The sequence below is a fragment of the Ceratotherium simum genome, chromosome 26 (assembly GCF_057802395.1).
Source record: "Ceratotherium simum simum isolate JZ-2026a chromosome 26, ASM5780239v1, whole genome shotgun sequence".
NCBI lineage: Eukaryota > Metazoa > Chordata > Mammalia > Perissodactyla > Rhinocerotidae > Ceratotherium > Ceratotherium simum.
This window is the reverse complement of record NC_141925.1, coordinates 24,893,616-24,907,688: the sequence shown is the minus strand read 5'-3', so window position 1 is coordinate 24,907,688 and position 14,073 is coordinate 24,893,616. Positions and strand designations below refer to the sequence as shown.

Genomic DNA, 14,073 nt, shown 5'->3' with positions numbered 1-14,073 from the left:
GTTCATGCTGGTTGCTAAATTGCTTTCATTATTATTATTTATTTTTTTTGTGAGGAAGACCAGCCCTGAGCTAACATCCAATGCCTATCCTCCTCTTGTTTTTTGCTGAGGAAGACTGGCCCTGGGCTAACACCCATGCCGATCTTCCTCTACTTTATATGGGACGCCGCCACAGCATGGCTTAACAAGCAGTGAGTCGGTGCACACCCGGGATCCGAACCGGTGGACCCCCAACCGCCCTAGCAGAGCGTGCGCACTTAACCGCTTGCGCCACCAGGCCAGCCCTTCCATTATTATTTTGAAAGTCGGTCTGAGTGACTCTCTGACCCCTAAAACTGAAAGAACTCAGCAGAAAAGAGAAGTACACACCCAAATAGCCTCCTCTCACTTCTGGTGTCAGTGGTTCATTCCCAACAAACGTATCATCCTCTAGGTCTTCCTTCAGGTCTAGAAAGCCTCCAGCCCAGTCCTTGGCTCCAACTGCACCCACGATGCCATGGTCCTGCCCAGAGAAGGAGACAAGCGGGGTCAGCTGCATTCCCACAACATCCCTCGGCCCATTGCTTCAGGCCCACCACTCACTTTGTTGAGGTCAGCACTGATCCCACTGGAGGACAGCTCCATGTTGAAGGAAGTCAGGTCCTGTCTGCTTGTGCCTGAGGGACAAGAGAGAGGAGAACGGGCCAAGACCCGAGGAGCAGTCAAAACAGCGATGCTCGTGAAAGGACTGAGAACAAGCATGGCATTTACCTTTGGGCAAGGTAGAAATAGCATGAACTTTAGAGTCAGACCGGGAAGTGACTTATGCTCTGACTCTCATGTAAAACTCCTCAAGTGTCAGATGTGGACATCCAGTTACTCTAGCTTAGCGTGTCTAAGATGCAGCTCTTGATTTCTGTCCCTACTCAGGCTTCCTCTCTTCAATAAACGGCATCCCCATCCACCTAGTGAATCATGCTAAAAACCCAGGAATCAACCTTGATGCTTCCCTCTCCCCCTGTGCCACCTCCAACACATCACCAAATCATGATGGTTCTCCCTTCAAAACACATCTGCCCCTTCTTTGAACAGTCTATGTTCCACACACACGAGCATGGTCCAAGCCCTCCTCATCTCTTGCCTGACTAATGCAGGAGCTTACTAATTTGGTCTCTTTGACTTTATTCTTCCTCTTTCCACGCCTTTTTTCCACAGAGCAAGCTGGAATAATCTTTCTAAAAAATGTACATCAGACTTCATCTTTCCCTTTCTTAAAAACCCTTCATTACTTCCCATTGCTCTTTGGACTAAAATCCAAAGTCCTTATGAGGAGCAGGAAGGCCCCTGCTTCCCTCTCCCACCTTCTCTCTCCCCTCCTCACCACGCTCCTATCACTGCCAAGCCCTTCCCACCTCCGGCCTTCACACTTGCTCTTCTCTGTGACTACAATGCTCTTTGCACATTCCTCATGTGGCTGTGTGAGTCTCATCTTTCATGTCTCAGCTCAAAAGTCATCTCAGAGTGAATTTACCTCAACTAAAAAAAAGGCATCTTCCTTGAAAAGCCTATCTAAACTGGCTTGCTCCAGTTAAATCTGTCCCATCACTTTATTCATTTTCCTTATAGCGCTTATCACAATCTTTAATTATCCTGTTTGTTTACTTGTTTGCTGTCTTTCTTTATCCAACCTGAATATGAGCTCTACATTGACAATATCCCTGAGTGTCCTATTCACAGGGCCTGGTACATGGTTGTTTGAAGCATGAATTAATTAAATAAAAATAATACCACCAGCCTTGCAAGGATGCTGAGAGGAATGAATACAACGATATAAAGTGCCTGCTACCTGTAGGCTTTCAAGAAACATAGCACTTATTATGAAGATTTGTTCGTTCACTGGATAAATACTTAGAGTAACTAAATATTTGGTGCCAGGGATACAATGGTGAAAAAGCAGACACAATGCTTACCATGATAGACCTCAGAGTTTAGGGGGAGATGGACATTGGATAGACAATTATAACACAATGTATGTCACAGGGGCTGTGACAGTGAACACACAGCGTTCCAGCAGCACACAGAAGAACCCAGACTCGGGATCAGCGCAACCTTATTAGAGGAAGCAACATCTAAACTACGATCTGAAGGATGAGTGATGGCAGGGCAGGACAGAGGATAAGAGCTAGGGATAATAAGAGCTACGATTTACAGGGAGCCCACAAGGTACAAGCACTCCACTAAGCAGTTGTTACGGCTTGAATTGTGTTCCTTAAAAAAGATATGTTGAAGTCCTAACTCCTAGCACTTCAGAATGTGACCTCATTTGGAAACAGGGTCTTTATAGAGGTAACCAAGTTAAAATGAGGTCCTTAGGATGGGCCCTGATCCAATATGATTGGTGTCCTTATAAAAAAGGAAATTTGGACACAGGGAAACAGACGCACAGAGAGAAGAGGACATGAAGACACACGGGGAGAAGAGGGATGGGTGATGGGAGCGATGCAGCTACAAGTGAAGGAAGGCCAAGGAGTGCCAGCAAACTCCAGAAGGTAGAAGAGGCAAGGAAGGATTCTCTCCTAGAACCGTCAGAAGGAGTGTGGCCCTGCCAAACCCTTGATTTCTGACTTCTAGCCTCCAGAACTCAAGACAAGAAATTTCTGTTGCTTTAAGCCACTCAGTTTTTGGTACTTTGATACAGCAGCCCTAGGAAACTAATACAGCAGTTAAACCTTACAACTCTGTGAGACTGGTATTATTACCCCCTTTAACAGAGAACAATGAGCCTCGGAGACGGGAAGTGAGCAGGTCTGCCTGGTCCCACTATACACACCACACTGCTTCTTCAACTGAACTGAACACCAAGGCTGTGTCCTCGCAAAGGGGCCTTCCCAGAGGGAACCATGTACCTTTCAGCAGGCTAGGCTTCCTAGAGAAATACTCTCCCATAGCCAGTCCTCCATCTGGCGACTACAATCAAAACCTTTTCTTACTCTGGGCCAAGAAGAGGGCCTGTGGGTTCCATTTGCCCATCTTAAGTAATTCGAGGCCTTAGATAAGTGAAAAGGAGGGAGCTGAGTGAGAGGAGGAAGGAATTATAGGAGGAATTACAGTCATTCCTGGGCTCAGCTGACACCAGCAAGATATAGGTCAGTTCTAGACTCCACAAGGGATCAAGCTGAGCTTCAAGAGGAAGATGAATTTCAGAGGGAAATAGAGGCTGCTCCTAAATCATTGTCTCCTAAATTCCTACCTGAGGTCCGTATTCAGGAGAGCTCTTTGCACCGTGCCAGACACTGAGTAAGCGCTCATTATTATTATTCAGTGTGTCTCTAATCTCATGTTCCAGACGAGTTTTTGTACACAAGCTCCCGAGCTCTCTCTCCCAGGGGCTGCCACTCACCCTCAATGGCATAGATCTTCATTTGCAGCTCAGTGAATAGGTCTTTCAGCCTCTCAAATGTGTCTAGAATCTTTACAAAGTCCTGCGTGGGTTTTGAGGCAAATTTGTGGAGTGCCTCTTGACTTTCCTTGGCCCGGAAGTACTTTCCAATCTGTGAGGGAGTGAAGAGAAAAGAGCTGGCATCCCCAGAATCGCAGACCAATTTTCTATTATTTTCACCAGACCCTGGCCCCAAGGAGAAAGAGAAGTGGGGTTCAGGGATAGGAGAGGGAAGATGAGACATAGGAAGAAGCCAGGGGCCCGAGGCCCATACCCCAATGATGTAGCGAATGATGTCTTCAGCCGCGCCAATGTTGCCACTGTCAGTGGCTTCTCCATCAGTGATGATGATAAGCACTTTGGTGGCATCTGGCCGGGCCCCCTGGTCTTGCCGGAACACCTTTGTCCTGTGTCCAGGAAGGGGAAAATGTAAGAGACTCCTCCTAAATCATCTGAGGTCTCCTCCACCCCCTCACCCTGCTCATTTAGTCACCACCCTGCTGATTATGCAAAAGCCCTTCTCACATTCCCCAGGCAGGTATTCCCAGCCTTCAAAGTTCTCTTCTGAACCTCCTACCTCGCCCTTGCTGCCACATCTCTCCTTCTAGGCCAGTGATCTTCAACCAAATTCAGGGCAGCCGGGAGGTTGTCCCAGCATCCATGGGCAGTGAAGGGGAGGTTTTGAGAGGGGAGACTCTGGGCTTCCTACCCTTCATTTCAACCACACCACAACTACCCTTTAATGAGGTAGATATGCTGGTGATCTAGGTAAGATTTCAATGGAAAAAATGGGTTCCGCAGCCACAGAAAACTGGAAAGTCACTCTGCCAGAGCAAGCTCATATATTCCCTCCTCTGCCCCCTCTACTACCCTACCCCCAAAGGCTGCCTGTACATCTCCACTACAGCAAGCGTCCTAGGGAATTGAAGTGATTTGTTTCTGTGTCAGTTTTTCCCCTAAACCCCAAGTTCCTCAAGGAAAGGACCATGTTTGGTTTGCTGCTGTATCTCTGGTTCCTGACACCGAGTAGGTGCTCAGTGCATGTGAAATAAAAGAAAGAAGAGAGGACTGAATACTGGACAGGCCAAATTCCCGCCCTGTCCACAGCCGCCTTCTGAAGCGAGATAGGTTGCCTACAGTTTTTGCTGGGACAGTAGCTCTGTTTGAACCATCTGATCCTTCCCTTTCCACCCCACAGCTAACCAGAGATGGACAATTAATCCAAGAGCAGCCAACCCACAACCCCAGACTATGACATGATCTGCCTCGGGAGCAGAAACTGAAAGTCACATGGAGAGGCCACAGTGGGAGGTGGAGGAGAGATACAGAGAGGAGAGCAGGAAAGCTGGAAGCTGCCAAAGACAGAGGAGCTCTGATGGGCAGCGCCAAAAATGCCTGCTGTCAAGGCCTCAAGTTCTATATTGGATGCAATATGTTTCTCTAACCTCCATCCATGCGGACATGGCCTATCATGGGTCCTGTTCATGGATTTCCACCCTGCTTTAAACCACTGTCATCTCTCATCTGGATTTTTCAGTAGCCTCCCAACTGGCCTCCCTGCTTCCACCTTTGCCCCCTCCATAGTCTAATATCAACCCAGCAGGCAGAGGAATCCTTTTAAAAACAAAATCAGATTATCACTCCTCCGCTCAAAACCTCCAATAACTTCTCATCTTATTCAGAGGAAAAGCCAAAGTCTTCACTATGGCCTCCAAGTCCCTAACTCATGCGAACTCCCAGGATCTCTCTGACCTCATCTCCTCCTACGTTCCCCTCTCATGCACTTCTCTCCAGCCATACTGAAGTCTTGGCTCTTCTTCAAACATCCCAAGCATGTTCTCCTCCCAGGGCCTTTGCTATCCCCTCTGCCTGGAATGGTCTTCCCCCAGGTATCCACATGGCTCACTTCCTCACCTCCAACAAGTCTTTGCTCAAATGTAGCCTTCCTTGATCTTCCTATTGAATACTGCTTTATTTTTCTTCATTAAAATTACATCTTCTACCATATTATCTAATTTACTTATTTATCCTGTTTATTGCATTTCTCTCCCCTACTAGAATATAAAGCTTCAAGAGGGCAGAGGTTTTTCTTTGTTGCATTCACTACTAAGATCCCAGCACCTAGAACACGGCAAACGACCTGCAGGCCAAATCCAGCTCACGGATTGTTTTTGTATGGTCCACGAGCTAAGAATGGTCTTCATATTTTTGAAAGGGTTATAAAACCAAACAAAGAATATGCAACCAACACTGTAAGTGGTCAAAAAATCCTAAAATATTTACTATCTGGCCCTTTACAGAAAAAATTTGCCAACTCCTGACCTGGAACACTGCCTGGCACACAGCCAGGTGGTCAAGAAGCATTCATAAAATACATTTCCAAGACTGCTTCTTTTCGCTTCCCCAGTTGACATCTTTTGGGGTGTCCTCCCATGCCGTGTTGACTCCTTTCTCTAAGAACTGCCCCCCTCCGCACAGAGGTGGGACTGTAGAATCCATGTTTGTGCCACGTGACTCTATGCCATAAAGTCAGGCCATAGCTGAGTGGACCCGTGGACACCTAACCCAGATTCAGCCAATCAGATTTTCTCTCCTGGAAGCTGGAATTTAGGTTGTTCATCTGAACTGAGGAACTGAGGCTGCCATCTTTTCAGTGGACGTGGCTTGACCATGTACCCACTAAAGCTGTCTGCAGAGAGAAAAGAATGAAATGGACATGATAGGTCAAGTGAGCCCCAGAAGAAAAGAGCTGGAAACACACATGCAGAGTCTTGAGAAGATGCATCACATGCCTGCTTAACTTATGCAAATTCAACTATACAAGTTTGGCAAAAAAATCAGAATGAGAAAAACTGGTGTAAGGGTACAGGAGATTGATTTGAGTGTATGCCCAGTGGGAATATGAGATGGAAGATATAATTCTCATATTCCCCAAATTGGTCTCAGTTTCCATGGCCACTCTAATATTTAAAGATAAGTATTTTTAAAATACATAATATGGCCCTTCAACATAATCAAACTATGTCCATCTAGGCCTCAATTTAAACACAGCAATCTGATCCAACACTGGGGAAAAAGATTTCTGTAGCAGATTTAGGAAATCAGGATATGCTTGTTTCCAACATGGGACTTGAATATATTGAATTTTATGAACAATTCAAGGAATTCTTCCAAAACAATTTTGACTTTTTGAGATTTTTATTTATACATTGACTTCAAAAGCTGATCCCCATTTAAGATGTGACTTTACCACGGCTGCCATGGTTCACAATCACTTTTTTTTTTTTGTGAGGAAGATCAGCCCTGAGCTAACATCCATGCTAATCCTCCTCTTTTTGCTGAGGAAGACCGGCTCTGAGCTAACATCTATTGCCAATCCTCCTCCTTTTTTTTTTCTCTTCCCAAAGCCCCAGTAGATAGTTGTATGTCATAGTTGCACATCCTTCTAGTTGCTGTATGTGGGACGCGGCCTCAGCATGGCCGGAGAAGCGGTGCCTCGGTGCACGCCTGGGATCCGAACCCGGGCCGCCAGTAGTGGAGCACGCGCACTTAACCGCTAAGCCACCGGGCCAGCCCCACAATCACTTTTCAGGTCGTGGTTCTAGTCCCTCATGAGGCCTGGCAAGACTCCTTGTCCCGAAGGTTCATGAGCTATCCCTGCACCCTCCCAAAAATTTGCCTTTTGCATTTAGTTAGTATAAAGTAGATTTCTGTTACTTACAGTCAAAAGAACCTGGACTAAAATTGTTGCACTTGAATTCTTACAATAACCTGTCCCTTGCTGAACCCACCTGTTGAGTTCCTACACATTGCAACTTGAAGAAGCTAGTGCACACAGAACAACTGATGGATAGGCTCTCTCCTGCAAAAGGGAACTCACGCGACATAGTTGATGGCAGTAAACGTGTTGGTCAACTGGCTCATGTGGGTTACTTTGGCCAGCAGAACATTAGGGTCCTTCAGCTTAACATAATCCAAGAAATTAAATTCTGTTCGGCAGGTCGTGGAAAACTGAACAGCAGCGAACTAGAAAAAGGAGGAAGAAATGAAATGTGGTTACATCTCCCTTCCCACTTGTCCGCTCCGACCTCTACTTCTTATGCAGGACATGGGCAACCCAACTCCATGTCCCTCCCTCAAATCATTCTTTTGAAAATGAGGCAATATAGAAACAAACACAGAAATAATGGGCTTTCCACAGACCCATGTGATCCAAAAAAGCTGAGGAGCCAGTCTACGGAGAGAGAGAAAGAGAAGAGGGAAGTAAAAGCACAAAAAGAAACAGAAATGAGAACTAGAGCAAATCCAAGAAACTTTCTACTCCCTGCTTCTCCCTTCCAGAGGTCCAGTTATAGCCATGCCCTTAGGTTCTAGAGACTCCTCATACTAAATTTTTCTAGGTCTTAAGCTAGTTCAGGTTGGCATCTATTGCCTACAACCAGGAATCCTAACTAATATATTTACCTGGTAGGAAGAGTTGCTAAGTTTCTTCATCACATCCTTCATGAAGTCCAGAATTTTCTGAAATTCATCTTGCTGCAAGCTCCTTGAACCATCAAATAGAAATACTAGGTCTACGTTGCCCTTTATACATTCTGCAGAGGCCAGACACAAAGAGACTTGGTAAAGTGTCTCCAGTGGTTGGCCTGCTCATGCTGGTTCCCATGTATGGGCAGCCACTTGGAGGCATTTTTACCCACTGGATCCTCAGTTCCTTACCCTGATAACCAGGGCGGCCTTGTAGCACAGGACCCCTCAGATCCTGGCTGAAGAGGTAACACAGGCCACTTAGATACATATTCTGGTCACACGTCCGAGACAGCCCAGGGTCACAGGCCTGAAGGAAGCAAAGGTAAAAGGGTTGGGGCTTCCTCTTGCTGTGTGTCCTTTGGGCATCATCAGCCAAGAACAAGAACAAGAACCTTCAGAGTCATCATCCCCCAACCTCACTCCCTACAGCCAACCGGTTACCAAGGCAGAGTAATTCTGCCTCCACGTCTCTTATATGGATCTCTCCATCCTTACTACCAATGTTAATCTATAGTCCTATAGACTAAAGGATGAAGTCTAAACTCCTTAGTTTGGCATTCATATTGTTCACAGTTGGGCCCTATCCTACATTTCCAAGCCCACTCCCTTCCATTCCCGATCACACAACCTGTGTTTAAGCCATATCAAACGACTCACTATTGCCAGAATATACAATACTGTTTCTTTCATTTATGACTATCTTTCCTGCCAGACTGCAATTTCTAGAAAGTCAGGGCTCATGTCATGGTCATCTTTGTATCTCACTCTCCCATCAGAACCTAGGACAATGCCTGGCGTGTAATAGTAGCTAAGTAAACATGCTCCAATTAAATACGGGATCAATATTTCACTCAGTTAGCCTTCTATTTCTCACCTAGCTGTGTCACAAGGAGGCTGCTGGGATGAACTGCAAAAAGCAGTGGACTTGGAATCAAATGGAAATTTGATTCAAATCCTGGCTCTACCTCTTTAAAACCATATGACCTTGGCCAAGTCTCTTAACCCCTTTGGTCCTGTTTCTTCATGTGTAAAATATTTATACTGATCCCTATCTCACCTGAGTGTCTTGAGGGTTAAAAGAGACCCTCAGGTTAAATCAGTGTTTCCCAAACTTTAGGCATTTGTGTACCACTTCACAATTTCTGCCATATAGGTATATCATCCATTTACTTAACATTTTGTTTACCTTTTTTTTTAAACTTTAGCCTCATCCTAAGCAATGTGATCCAAGAAATCATGAATTTGATGTGCTTGTTGTATATTTCTTCTTTTTTTAAACTATTTTATTTTATTTATTTATTTTTATTTATTTTTTTTGAGGAAGATCAGCCCTGAGCTAACATCCATGCTAATCCTCCTCTTTTTGCTGAGGAAGACCGGCTCTGAGCTAACACCTATTGCCAATCCTCCTCCTTTTTTTTCCCCAAAGCCCCAGTAGGTAGTTGTATGTCATAGTTGCACATCCTTCTAGTTGCTGTATGTGGGACGCGGCCTCAGCATGGCTGGAGAAGCGGTGCCTCAGTGCGCACCCGGCATCCGAATCTGGGCTGCCAGTAGCGGAGTGCACGCACTTAACTGCTAAGCCACGGGGCCGGCCCTGTATATTTCTTCTAATAAGCCATTAAATAAACATATAACTATTAAAACATTAAAAGTTTGTGTACCACCAAAAGTCATCTGGCTTATCAATGGTCATAGATATTTCATATTTGGAAAAAAAACTGAGGTAAGTAAGGTCTTGAAAAAAGTTGGCTCATAGTTGGTCCTCAATAAACACTGATTAAATCTGAATCTCTCTGATGCCTTTAACCCTCTATAGAATCTTTAATCCATTTTTTTCTTCCTTCTTTTCAATCTCTCTTTCCTAGAATCGAGCTTCACAGGATCTGATATTACATTATACAAAATTCTTACCAAAAGTCTTCCACTTGTGGGGTCTGTCGCCAAGGTCATTCCCAAGTACTTGGAGGTATAGTTGGAACCTGTAGGCACCAAAAGATTGGTCTGGAGGACCTTAGGCAATCCAAGTATGGTGGGGCCAGCCTCAATTTCCCTGAGAAACCATTCCTCCCAGCTCCTTCACCAGTTACTCACCACTCAGGCTGACGGGCAGGCAGTGTCCAGTGCCTGGCTGGCACTGATAGAGGTTTCCAGTGCTGGTCCCCTCACCCGGAGCTCCCACGACAACCCTGATGAGAAATCTCACATATGAGATGAAGTTGCCCAGGTCTTTACCCAGCCGCTCCTACCTATTAAGGGGGATCAGAACCTCCTGCCAGGTATCTCAAAGCAATACAGCCACTCCTCTTCCGGGCAACTCCTCAGTCCCCACCTCTTCCCTATCAAATCCCAGACAAATAATCCATCTGATATGCCAGAATTCTAGAAAGTTAAGGATGTTTTCCATTTATGGTCTAGAAAAACTGAGGCCGAGAATGATCTGCTAGAATGTCACATTATGAATTCATTCCATCAGTTATCAATTCAAAAAGTGTTTATGGCATACCTACTACCTGCTAGGCTGGGGTGTGTACTAGGGATGCGGGGGGGAAATGAGAGAAACAAAATCCCTGCCTTCAAGGAGCTCACTGTCTAGTTGGGGAGAGAGTGGGAAATCTAGAAAGTGGTGTAAAGCGTTTTACAGGCTGTGATATGTTTTCCCTTCTTTTTTTTTTTTTTTTTTTGTGAGGAAGATCAGCCCTGAGCTAACATCCATGCTAATCCTCCTCTTTTTGCTGAGGAAGACCGGCTCTGAGCTAACGTCTATTGCCAATCCTCCTCGTTTTTTTTCCCCAAAGCCCCAGTAGATAGTTGTATGTCATAGTTGCACATGTTTTCCCCTCTATTAGGCACTTATGTGGCACTGTAATGATGGATCGTCCTTGTCCTACTATCTGCTGGCCTTGCTCCTGTTTCCGGGAAATCCCACCATGTACTCCTCGAGAATGGATGGATAGTCCTCACGACCCGCCTGTTTCACAGTCTAGCGAAACCCGGGGCTGGCGTCTGGGCGCCTCATCCCTGGCTCTGCAGGACACGGAGGGCCTCGGGCGGCAGCTCACCCGTTTCCAACCTGCAGGACACGGTACCCAAAATGCCTCCCGGCGTCTGGGAAGGAGAAGTTTTGCACGTGCCTCACGTCCAGGTTGTAGCTGGAGGCCGGGGCTGAGGGAGAGAGGGGCACCTCAGCCACTTCCGCCCGGGGACCCTGCGCGCCCCAGAGCTGTGGGCCCTGATTGGCCGCCGCCCACGTGCCCCAAGCAGCAGACCCACAAGAAACCCGCTCCCTCCTTCCCACGCCGCCCACGCCCTGAGGCAGAGCTGGAACGTGCCCCCTTGGACTTCCCCTCAGAGCCTTGACTCTGGGAAATCTGGAAGCAGCGCCTCCCCGTGCGACCCAGAGCTCTGACAGCGCCAGGACCTGGGAAGGACACAACAACTTCCCTTTTGGCTTCTCAGCAAAGAAGGAAGGGTGAGAAGGCGGAGGCCCGTGAGATAGGAGCAGAGGGAAGGGGCCCCCTGATGCGATGGTGATGCCCCAAGGCAAGGTGCATCTCCCCACACACCCACTTCTCCCTCGGGCCTGGGGCCCAGGCTCGCTGAGAACTCAAATAATTAGCCTCAGGCTTCCTCCCACAGACTTAGGGTTTCAGGATCCCCTGATCCCTCCAAAGCTGCTTCCTCACTCATCTAATACTCCCTCACTCCCCACCCCACCGTGGACCAGTCTCTTCGTTAACCATTAGATCTCGGTTTCCCCCATCCCATCCCCCACCTCAGGCAGCCTAGGCATCATCTGCAAACCCCAAACTGTCTTTTCTGGGCCTTCTTTCCTTCCAGGCATCAGGCTTATTTCACAGCATCCTAGGATGTCAGAGATGCTGGCCGGCCATTTGTTCAGATGAAGAGACTGACGCCCAGAAAGGGGAAAGGACTTTCCTAAGATGGCACAGAGAGTTAGTACCACAGGTAGGACCAGCCTCCAGCCCACCTCTAGGTACCCATTAACTATCTGCCTTTTTTAAAGGCCCACTCCCCATCTCTAACTGTTGCCTCCTGTGTCTCCCTTTTCTGTCTTTTCCTCCATACCTTGCCTATACTTTGGATTCCAACGTTCTTTTCCCTCTTCTCCGGGATTCCTGGGCCCCACATTACCCATGTCCAATCCCACCCTTAGAGCAGCTCCTCCTTTACTCCAGTTCCATAAAGCCCTGCAGTCTCCCTGGTCACAGGCACATGTCCCTTCCCCTCCCCTCCTCCCTTGCCTACCAAAGAGAAAAGTCCCAGACAGCAGCAGCCTCATTATGATGATGCAGGTGTTCATCTTTCAAGCGGCTGGAGGGACCCAGCCCCGGCTCAGCCTCAGAGGGCCCTCGAGATTTGCTGGCAACCTAGACAGGGTGAAAGAGAGAAATGATAATGCTCCAGGGCCTCTTGCAGTGGAACTTTCTCACAGAGGCGCCAGGCTGATGACACTGGGTGGGTGGGAGAGGGGGGTTGTGCCTGTAAGTGTTGTGAAACCGCACGGTTCAGAGAGGAAGTGTAAGCAGGTTAGAGACATTTCCTGCTCCTGCTTGCATTTTCATATCATCTAGAAGTAGACAGCACAGTAGTTGACCCTTCTGCCCAAGAGCTGCTGCGTCTTAGTCTTTCACCAACATAGGAACTTAAGGTTCTTTACAGCTCAGTAGAGGACAGGTCAATAAACTGTAGTACAACCATAGTGGAATGCTATGTAGCCACAAAGAAGCATGAGGAAGAAAGAAAATAAGATGGGGGGGAAAAATGAGATAGCTTTCTCTTGACATTGAAAGATGCCCATGATACACTGTTGAAAAGATGTTCCACATCATTAGTCATTAGAGAAATGCAAATCAAAACCAAAATAAGATACCACTTCACGAGATACCACAAGCTTGGCTAAAAAAGAAAGGAAATAATAAAAAAGAAGGAAAATAATAAGTGTTGGTGAGAATGTGGAGAATTGGAACCCTTGTTCATTGCCACTGGGGAGGTAAAATGGTGCAGCTGCTGTGGAAAATAGTTTTTGATAGTTTCTCATAAAAGTTAAACATAGAGTTACCATATAACCTAGCAGTTCCTAGGTATAGACCCAACAGAAGGGAAACGTGTTCATACAAAAACTTATACATGAATGCTCATAGCAGCATTATTCATATTAGCCAAAAACTGGAAACAATGCAAATGTCCGTCAACTGATGAATGGATAAAGAAAATGTGGTATATCCATACAATGGAATATTATTCAGCCATAAAAAGAATGAAGTACTGGTACATGCTACAACGTGGACAAACCTTGAAAACATTTGCTAAGTTAAAGAAGCCAGGCACAAAAGGGCCTGGATCGGGGAGTGGGGAGTGGGGAGTGACTGCTAATGGATATAGTGTTTCTTTTTGGGATGATGATATGTTCTGGAATTAGATATTGGTGATGTTTGCACAATTCTGTGAATATATTAAAAAACCATTGATGAGTTTTATAGTATGTGAATTATATCTCAAAAAATAAAAAACGAAAAATAGAAGTTGAAATTGTGTGTGTGTGTGTGTGAAAAATCTGAAGGGACACAATCAAACTCCAAACAGAATAAGGTTTATACATTTCTGTGTTGTCTGATTTTTTTTTTACAATGAGCATGTATAACTTGGGTAACTTTTTAAAAATAAAAATATTAGGGCCGGCCCCATGGCTTAGTGGTTAAGTGCGCGCGCTCCACTGCTGTTGGCCGGGGTTCAGATCCCGGGCGCACACCGACGCACTGCTTCTCTGAGGCCGCGTCCCACATACAGCAACTAGAAGGATGTGCAACTATGACATACAACTATCTACTGGAGCTTTGGGGAAAAAAAGGAGGAGGATTGGCAATAGACGTTAGCTCAGAGCAGGTCTTCCTCAGCAAAAAGAGGAGGATTAGAATGGATGTTAGCTCAGGGCTGATCATCCTCACAAAAAAAAAAAAAAGTAAAAATATTAAAAACACAACAGAATAGAGGAAGTTTTTTTTTGTTTCTGGGAAAGTGGGAAGGGCACTGAGATTCTCCCTGTGTTGTGAGGAAATCTTGCACAACCTGCAAGGCCACTTCCAGTGCCACTGCCACGGGGA

The 14,073-nt window shown here is 46.2% G+C and overlaps 1 protein-coding gene across 4 annotated transcripts in view; it reads right to left on the bottom strand.

Moving 5' to 3' along the window:
- The window catches only part of ITGAL (integrin subunit alpha L), a 39,494-nt gene extending 27,083 nt beyond the window's left edge, over window positions 1-12,411 (bottom strand). For all 4 annotated transcript variants that reach the window (XM_087417309.1, XM_087417311.1, XM_087417310.1 and 1 more), the window contains exons 1-11: window positions 12,218-12,411; window positions 11,011-11,113; window positions 10,043-10,137; window positions 9,863-9,930; window positions 8,138-8,255; window positions 7,883-8,013; window positions 7,299-7,444; window positions 3,693-3,825; window positions 3,380-3,530; window positions 583-656; window positions 370-502 (exon numbers count right to left, since the gene is read on the bottom strand). In XM_087417309.1, coding sequence (XP_087273435.1) covers window positions 370-502; window positions 583-656; window positions 3,380-3,530; window positions 3,693-3,825; window positions 7,299-7,444; window positions 7,883-8,013; window positions 8,138-8,255; window positions 9,863-9,930; window positions 10,043-10,137; window positions 11,011-11,113; window positions 12,218-12,272 — 1,207 coding nt within the window. In that variant the 5' untranslated portion in view covers window positions 12,273-12,411. The remainder of the gene's footprint in view (window positions 1-369; window positions 503-582; window positions 657-3,379; window positions 3,531-3,692; window positions 3,826-7,298; window positions 7,445-7,882; window positions 8,014-8,137; window positions 8,256-9,862; window positions 9,931-10,042; window positions 10,138-11,010; window positions 11,114-12,217) is intronic.
- Between the last annotated feature and the right edge of the window lie 1,662 nt (window positions 12,412-14,073).